Raw genomic sequence first — 10,107 nt, 5'->3', positions numbered from 1 at the left:
GGTCAATGCAGACTCTAGCGTTGACTCCCTAGAGTTTTGAAAAGGTCCTAATTTACAAGTCAAAACCACTTAAAGGTCATTTTTCACAAAATTTGACTTATAAAGTCCTTTATTACAAAGTCGACCACTTAAAACCCTTTTTTAACAAATTTTCAAAAAGAATTACGAAAGTACATTGCAAGTGGAACATGAAGCAATGACATATTATATATATGTTTTAGATGACCAATAGATGTTGGGTATACCACATAAGCAACTATGGATAATCCAAAACAAGTTGCAAATTCTTGCTACCAGAGTAAACACACAAAACATCCATTGAAGGAAGTCTTCAAAAACTCAAAATTTGAGTGCGAATGCTGCAAAATTGAGGGTCAAGGCATGAGATATCGATGCCATGAATGTAATGTCGATATCCATTTGTCGTGTGAGACTTGCCCGAGTTCGCTCCCTTCGTTTACACACCCAAATCACACACTACAATTTATGGACAAACCAAAGTTACCTATCCATAAATGTAACCTTTGTCTACAACGTATCAAAGGTAAGGTTTATAGGTGTAAGGAATGCAGGTTTTTTGTGCATCCTATGTGTAGTCAATTTCCTGAATATTTGGTTGAGCATGACATACACCCTCCTCATACTTTGAAGCTTCAACTAATGGCTTCTAGTAAGTGTGATGTTTGTGACAAATCATGTAAACATTGGAGGTATTTTTGTGAAATTTGTGATGTTCATATTCATGTTGGGTGCTTGCCTGGCAAAGGTACTAGTGATGATGATGATGATGATGAAGGTGGATTTGGAGGAATCATTTTTGACATTTTAAGTACTCTTATTATTAATGCTCCTTCAGGTTAATCTTCATGAGTTATATAGCTACTCACTTCTTGTGATCTATCCCGGTAGTCCTTTTTTCATTCCCGTGTTTGCTGCTACTTTTAGAAGTTTGCTTAAGTCGTCTATTAACCATGAGGTTGAGTGGCGTCAATCCAAAAGTTAAGCATGGTTAATAGAATTAGTGTTTGCTGTCTATAATCCTATTTGGAATTGGATGTATGCTTAATAAATATGTTTATTTTTCATTATTAAAATTCTGAGTTTTTATTGCTTAGAAATTTACAAAAGTAATTAAGTTTGTGTTTGTGTATTCTTGATCTTATTTAGGTTTTAAGCCCGTATAACTTAGTGTTTTTGACCGAGCCTCAGGATTCCAAACCTTGTTTTCAACCGAGATTAAAGATTATATTTCATTAAAATTCACATCAGTTTCAACATATATATCAAAAACACACTTGTAGAACCCCAAAGAACAAAAATGACCCCCCTAAATATCTAAAGAGCATGTTTTTGGCTTGTAACATTTTCAGATCGATAGGTTCCATTCTAATGATCGGGAATGCCACTTGATATCTATACTCTCTCTATTTCATATTAGTTATAAGTCTGAACAATTTGTTGATGTGTCAATGTATAACTTTGATCATTAATATTTGCAATATATTAGCAACAAGTATAAAATTTGTGCAATGAAAAGCATATGTAAAGACTAATTATTTTTGTAAAACCATTGACATTTTAAAAATGTTGTCAAAGTAAATTTATAAATAAATAGAACAAAAGTTCTAATGCTGTAATAAATATGAAACAGTGATAATACGTACTTGTATAATTTCATAGTGACGGTAAACAAAAGACAAGGATTAGGCGCTTCCATTTTTATTTTTTTTTACCTTTTGTTTCTTTACGGTATAAATAGTGTTCCATTTATATTTTGAACTACTATTATTGCTTCAATAAAATGATTGCGGAATCCAACTATATTAAAAGTGAATTTAGGTTTTGCAGAGCAAGTGGTGCTAAAAGTTAGAGAAAATCGGGCCCATTAACTGGCTATTTTTGTTTTAACTTTGTAACTTAGAAATTCAAATAGATTTAATATTTTAATTTTTAACACACTATTTAACCATTAATTATTGCCTACATTAATTAATAATAAAAAAATTATATATTTTGAATTGAGAAATTTTTGTTGACAGGACCTAAGGATGGATTGAATTAAAATAAATAAATATATATATATATATATATATATATATAAAATACATAAAAACTCAAATTTAAAAGTTTTTACATATCACATTATATTGAGAAATTTACAAGTTTATCTCCTTGATGAACAAATGGAAAAAATGTTAATAAATCAATAACTTTTCGTTAAATATGGGATCCACGGTTGTTGATTTACTAACAAAAAATGTCATGTTGATTGAATATAGTTATTGATTTTTTTACTATTTTGTCATTTGATGAGTTAATTTTGTTTATCAGGAGATAAAGTGGGGCTTTCATTATATTTATACTAGTCCTATATGCAAGCGATCTGCTAAAAAAAATGTTAAAGATAAAATGTTATATGATTTTAATACGAACATCTTAGTCTTGTACTGAGTCATTCATGGCACACAAACCAAGTCATTTCTCAAAAAAATGTTAATTTTGATCTTAAATTGAATTCTTAAGGACCACAATTACCCCCAAAACCTTAATCAAACAATTTTTCACGACATAAATTAAGAGCACATGAATCGAGACAATTCTCGGCATGGAAAAACGAAACATTTCTATTAATTTTACATTTATTTTGACTCAAATTTGATTCTTGAAAATCAAAATAAATGACCCCCAAAACTTTAACAAAGCAATTATTTCAATTTGTAAATCAAGAATCAAGAAATTTTAAAAATGGGTTGTTTTTTTTAAAGGACTATGGCATCCACTCTTCGGGATTTTGGCAAAAAATTCCGACTCATAACACAAAACTGCTTACAGAAAATCATTTTTCACAAATTTTGATTTAAAAAATATTTTCTCACAAAGTCGACCACTTAAATAATATTTTTGTCCAATTTTTCATTTCTTTTAATTAGAATGTTGTACAATAATTTCAAAATTATTTTAACCAATGATTTCCTCTACTTTCTCACCTTTTATTTTAGGAAAGTTGTTTAGTGTACCCCCAATCTAGATTTAAAAAATGCATTGTGTATCCTTACAAACTTTCAAATGCACCATGTACCCCTGAGATTTGTAAATAAATGCACCAAATACCCTAATCCTCTAACAAATGCACATATCATTGACTTATCAAATTAATATCATGCCCACACACTGACTCACTTTTAGTACTTTATATTTATGCAGTAAAACCACCTAAAAGCATAAATTATATCAAAATTTGAACTCCGACGATCATTCTAAATCCTAAACATCTGGGTGTTAGAATTTGCTTTATTAATTAAGTTCACTTTATAATTAATGGTTTAGCATTATAGTAGCATTAAACTATAATAGTTTAATAGAATTTAATTTGATGCTTAAAGGGTCTCAATTTTACAAAAATCAACATTTATTGTGAGTCTAAGGGGATTTGGTGTGAGTTTTTACAAACCTCGAGAGTACATGGTGCATTCAAAAGTTTTTTAAGATACACGGTGCATTTTTTAAAACCTTGAAGGTACATGGAACAATTTCCCTTTTTATTAAGTCCATTTTATTTTTTAACTATTTCTTGAATCTTTCACCTCTTAAAAATCATCCATTCCTCACATTGCGATTTAAAAAAAAAAAATAAAACATCAATACGTACTCCGTTGTATATTACTACGTATATGTTGAACTGTAGTCAGCTAATCATTCTTTTTTAATTTTTTTTTGACAGTTGTAGACTTGTAGTCAACTAACTTTCTTCTTTAATTTTGAATTAGACTATTGTGTCATTAATTCATTGGTACGTTGTCAACTTGCACTGATAAGCCAATAACTGAATAAAGCAACAAGGAAACAATTTCTGTGTGGAACCAAAAAAAAAAAAAATTGTATCTTTAACTATGTTTGAACACAAGACTAATAAGAAATGAATTAATATTATTAGTATTTTTGTTACTTTTTAATTATGTTTAATATTCAATTATAATATGATAAATATTTTGTAAAAAACATCAATTTTAAAGCACCTATTTAATTTCATTGTTATTTTTTCACTTTTAAAAATTACATATTTATATTTTATAGCTTAAATAATATTTATTGATATTCAAAGTAAAATCCGTTACATCATTCGAAACACACACTAGTATAAAAAATTAAATCAACTAATATTTGATACTCGTATATAAATATATAGTACATCACGTAATATGAAGTAAGACAATTGTAATAAAGAAAAATGTAGTTTTTTTTAACACAAAATAAAAGACTCGTATTAAATGGCTAATGCCTTATTGTTAATTACATCAACCATCCTATAACTTTTACAAGGAAAATAATAATGCACACCAAAAAAACAGCCTATGAAAAATGCAGTTGTGCAAACTAAATTACACGCATAGTACTTTTTAATCTACTTTACACGCTTGCTTCGCGACTCGTGAGTACTCCTAGCCTCCTAGAGTACGAATTGAAAAGACGCAAAGTGAAGGAAAAAACTGTACTCGTACAAAGGACCTGTGGGATGGTTGGGCGATTAAGCTTAGTGATTTTTGTACAATTAGGCCCACATCTACCGGGGTCAATTCAAGTCATTGTGCTGGGTTTAGTTAAGTAGGGTCGGATCCAATTTATTTTAAATTTTAGTTATACTAAATTATTATTCCGTAATCGAATAGTTTTTGACACCTCTATCCACTCTCGATGGTGGATAGTGATAAGGTTTTCGGGTATCGGGATTCAATTCCACTTTAGATCGGTGAAGCGAGTAGGATTGAATCATTAACATCGGATCGTAGGATCGTAAAATCCTGTAAAATTGATAAATTGAGTTAGACAAGATAGACTTTACTACTTCAGAGAAGTTGAGCCGGTGCAACATGTTTTAGTGAATGGAGCGATTTCATCTTTGGAGTTATGGCACAAAAGGATGCGGCACCCTTCAGAGAATGTAGTAAAGTTACTTCCTCCTGTAGTTGATTTTAAGGGTAGTCTTAATAAAAATTGTGAAGTTTGTTTCCGAACTAAACATCCTAGGGACAAATTTTTCGTCTAGTGATAGTAGAGCGAGTCGTATTTTTGAAAAAGTACATTGTGATTTGTGGGATTCCTATAGGCATGCTTCGTCTTGTGGAGCTCGTTCTTTTTAACTAATGTTGATGATTTTTCCCGTGCGGTGTGGGTGCATTTGTTGGATAATAAAACGGAAATTTTTCGTACTTTTATGAGTTTTATTGCTATGATTAATCGTCAATTCCCACAATCGATAAAAATTGTTCAAAGTGATAATGGTACAAAGTCTAATTGTTTGCGTTATTATTTTTCTACTACCGGCATATTATTTTACACGTCATGTGTTGGGAAATCACAAAAAAATGGTAGAGTTGAACGAAAACACAAACACGATTTAAATGTAACCCGTGCCTTAAGATTTCAAGCTCACTTACCAATTTATTTTTGGGGAGAGTGCGTCCTTACAGTCGCCCATTTAATATTATTTGGCTTCCCTCCATCTTAAAATGTCATCCAAACCTTTGGTTGCTTATGCTTTGCTCACAATCAAAAGATAAAGGGAGATAAATTTGAAAGTCGAAGTAGAAAGTGTGTTTTGTTGGGGTATCCGTTTGGTAAAAAAGGGTGAAACTTGTATGATCTTGACAAGCGAGAATTTTTTCTTGTCGAGGGATGTGAAATTCTTTGAGGACGTATTCCCTTTTATTGATACGAACATGGTAAACATTATTGAGCCGGAAAGGGTGGTTCCTATGTATGATGATGTTGTGATCGATGATGATTTCTATGATGATGGCAGTCCAGGGAGTGCATTCGAGGAAATGGACGCTCGAGGGAATCCATCGGGCGATGGGTTCCTGGCCGATCAGCAGCGCAACGCCACTGATCAGCCCACTGGCCGACCAGCGTACGTTGGATCGCACCGGTAGTAGCATGCCTCGTTGCAACAACAGGAGAAACACTAGCGGCTCGAGCATGCTCCGCAACATATGTCGCACAACAGTGAGTCGTTTAACACCGAACCACACAGCAGTTTGCAGTGTCAACTTGTGCCATAGCAAACCGCGTCTTCTAGCTCGTCTAATCAGCATAATTTGGGTGGGGGTTTTCAAGAAAAAACTCCTTTGTTCTTTTACGAGATTATGTGAATCATACAGTTATTGCAAAAAGTCCATCTTTGCCTACACCGCTTCCACATCAAAAATCAGGTACCCCGTATTTTATAGCACATTACATTAATTGTGATAATTTTTTTGTCAATTATCGTAAATTCTTGGCAGCTATAATTTTGGTTCATGATTCGAAATCTTTTAAAGAGGCTATGAGACATGAAAGGTGATTATAATCAATGCAAGAAGAAATTCGTGCCTTTGAAGATAATGGGACTTGGACATTAGAGGAGTTGCCTCCTAGAAAACGTGCTCTTGGAAGTCAATGGGTCTATAAGACCAAATATTTGTCTAATAGAGATGTAGAACGATTGAAGTCAAGATTGGTGATATTTGGAAACCATCAATCGGAGGGCATTAACTACAATGAGACATTTGCTCCGGTAGCAAAGATGACAAATATCCGAGCTTTCTTAGCAATAACCGACTCGAAGAACTGGGAACTCCATCAGATGGATGTGCATAATGCTTTTTTACATGGTGATCTTAAAGAAGAGATGTACATGAAATTTTCCCTGGGATTCAAAAGCTCGACTCCAAAATTGGTGTGCCAGTTGTGGAAGTCATTATATGGTTTGAAGCAAGCTTCGCGTTGTTGGATTGCTAAGCTTGTTACTGCTCTAAAAGGGTATGGGTTTCTATAATCCTACTCTGATTATTCTTTGTTTACATTCACTAAGGGGCATATTCAGATTAATGTGTTAGTCTATATTGACGATTTAATTATTTCTGGCAATGATTCCGCTGCGTTATTAGCTTTTAAAGCTTATTTGGGTGACTGTTTTAAAATCAAAGATTTAGGGCCCATGAAATATTTTCATGGCATTAAGGTTCCATGAAGTATGACGGGATTATTTTTGTGTGAGTGCAAATATACGCTAGACATTATTTCTAAGGTTGGCTTGACAGGTGCTAAGCCTAGTGACTTTTCGATAGAGCAGAATCACATATTGGGTCATGCAAATGGTTATTTACTTGCAGATCCGGAGGCTTATCACCGTCTTATTGGTCGGTTGGTCTATCTTGCTGTGACATGACAAAACCTAGCTTATTCAGTGCTTATATTATCGCAATTCATGCAGACACCACGAACGAAGCATTGGGATGCTGCCTTACGTGTGGTTTGATACTTGAAGGGTACACCCGGGCAAGGGATTTTGCTACAGGCAAACTGTGATTTGACGCTTCAAGGATGGTGTGACTCAGATTGAGCGGTTTGTCCAATTACTCGTAGATCGTTGACAGGTTGGTTAGCTTTTTTTAGGCCAATCTCCCATCTCCAATCTCCTGGAAGATAAAGAGGCAAAATACGGTGTCGAATTCGTCGACAGAGGTAGAATACCGTTCTATGGCAGCCATAACTTGTGAGCTAAAATGGTTGAAAGGTTTGCTATTGAGTTTGGGTGTGCATCATCCAAAGGATATTCCATTGTTTTGTGATAGTCAGTCAGCTCTACATATTGCTAAAAATCCTGTATTTTCATGGAAGGACTAAGCACATCGAAATCGATTGTCATTTTGATGCTATTACGGAAGGTATTATTGCTCCATCTTATGTATCTACAGATTTACAGTTGGCTGACATTTTTACCAAAATTTTAGTGGCACTATATATGTGTGTGTGTGTGTATTAATTGTTTATTTATAATGATACGAAAAAACTTAAGTAGGTTCTTGAAAAAAAAATTAATAACTGAAGTAGGTCATAAGGAAAAAGGAAAAGTAAAAAAAATATAAAAAAATAACTGAAGCTATTGAATCTCAAACCCAAGGCTTGCCCAGAGTGGACTAGTGCAAAGTGTAGGTAATTCAACCACCAGGACACATGACTACATGAGTGAATGTATATAAAATTGCATGCATATTTTATACTTCCTATAAACTTATCATATTGACTTAATAGCTAATAGGTAAGAGGAATTGAGCCCTCTCTATTTGTGGGCCCTGAGTAGGTGCGGGCCTGATGGCCCCAGCTCAGCTATTATTTGAGTTAAGTATAAAAGTAAATATATAACATTATTTATTTTATGTCTATACAATCAATCAATATGTAATTCTAAATTTTCAATCAATCAATTATTTTACACAATTAAACTTATCTTACATAAATTATCAACTTAATTTATGATTATTAAAGAGTAGTAAACTGATGATATTGTTTATACTCCACATTAGTAATGATGTTCATATGTCAATGACAAAATACTATCAATCAAGCTTATACCATCTACATTGTTAGTCGGGTACCAAATACAACAGTATACCTTCATCCTTTCATATTAAAATCATATAACATTTTATCTTTAACATTTTTTAGCACATCGCATGCATATAGGACTAGTATAAATATAATGAAAGCCCCATTTTATCTCCTGATAAACAAAATTAACTCATCAAATGACAAAATAGTAAATAAATCAATAACTATATTCAATCAACATGACATTTTTGTTAGTAAATCAACAACCATGGATCCCATATTTAACGAAAAGTTATTGATTTATTAACATTTTTACCATTTTATTATCAAGTAGATAAACTTGTATTTCTCAATATAACGTGATATGTAAAAACTTTTAAATTTGAGTTTATATATATATATATATATATATATATATATATTTTTATATATATATATTTTAATTTAATCAATCCTTAGATCCTCTCAACAAAAATTTCTCAATTCAAAATATATAATTTTTTTTTATTAATTAATGTAGGCAATAATTAATGGTTAAATAGTGTGTTAAAAATTAAAATATTAAATCTATTTGAATTGCTAAGTTACAAAGTTTAAACAAAAATATATTGGGCCTTTGGGCCCATCATAGCTAGTTAATGGGCCCGATTTTCTCTAACTTTTAGCACCACTTGCTCTGCAAAACCTAAATTCACTTTTAATATAGTTGGATTCCGCAATCATTTTATTGAAGCAATATACGTAGTAGTAGTTCAGAATATAAATGGAACACTATTTATACTGTAAAGAAACAAAAGAAAAAAAAAATGGAAGCGCCTAATCCTTGTCTTTTGTTTACCGTCACTATGAAATTATACAAGTACGCATTATCACTGTTTCATATTTATTACAGCATTATTACTTTTGTTCTATTTATTTATAAATTCTTTCACAACATTTTTAAAATGTCATATCGTTTTAAAAAAATAATTAGTCTTTACATATGCTTTTCATTGCACAAATTTTATACTTGTTGCTAATATATTGCAAATATTAATGATCAAAGTTATACATTGACACATCAGCAAATTGTTACGGACTTATAACTAATATGAAATAAAGAGAGTATAGATATCAAGTGGCATTCCCAATCATTAGAATGGAGCCTATCGATCTGAAAATGTTAAAAAAAATACACAACACTCCATGTGAATTTTATTTTGACCATTCAAGGGGCAACATCATTTAAAATGCAAATGTGTTGTTTAACTAGTTGATGACAGTGAGGAAAATGGATGCTTTGTTTAACCTGTTGATGACTGTTTGGCAATCACTTTCAATGATAATGTCTTCCATGTTGTAGCTAGGGGTGAGAAAGATTCCGGGTACTCGAAATTGGAATCGGAATTGGTTAGGAACCGGCGGGTTAGGAATCAGAATTTGACCCGGTGGTTCCAATTTCGGGTAATAAATTAAGGAACCGGTTGCAATCGGTTTTAATTCCAATTCTCCATTTTTTGGACCCGGAATCGATTGGATACCCAGTTACCCAACATATGTTGCACTAAATAAGTTTTTTAAAATAAAATTATGTTAAATGCATCCAATTAGTAAAATTAATATATATATATATATATACATATATTATTAATACCTAACATAAATAAAATAGCTTAATGCATATATAAATACAAGTGTTAAACGCTAAAACCAAAAATAGACTAAAATAAGTATTATAATTTATATTATATTTTAACA

General features: G+C 31.9%; 1 protein-coding gene across 1 annotated transcript; it reads left to right on the top strand.

Moving 5' to 3' along the window:
• Positions 1-224: 224 nt before the first annotated feature.
• On the top strand, positions 225-1,150 carry LOC110721919 (diacylglycerol kinase theta-like). Its single transcript, XM_021901154.1, has one exon. It carries the CDS (start codon positions 259-261, stop codon positions 859-861), a length of 603 nt encoding a protein of 200 aa, XP_021756846.1. The 5' UTR covers positions 225-258; the 3' UTR covers positions 862-1,150.
• The last annotated feature ends 8,957 nt before the right edge of the window (positions 1,151-10,107 follow it).

This window comes from Chenopodium quinoa, unplaced genomic scaffold (assembly GCF_001683475.1).
Source record: "Chenopodium quinoa cultivar QQ74 unplaced genomic scaffold, ASM168347v1, whole genome shotgun sequence".
In the NCBI taxonomy this organism is placed as follows: Eukaryota; Viridiplantae; Streptophyta; class Magnoliopsida; order Caryophyllales; family Amaranthaceae; genus Chenopodium; species Chenopodium quinoa.
The sequence above is the reverse complement of the archived record's forward strand: the minus strand, read 5'-3'. Positions and strand labels throughout refer to the sequence as shown.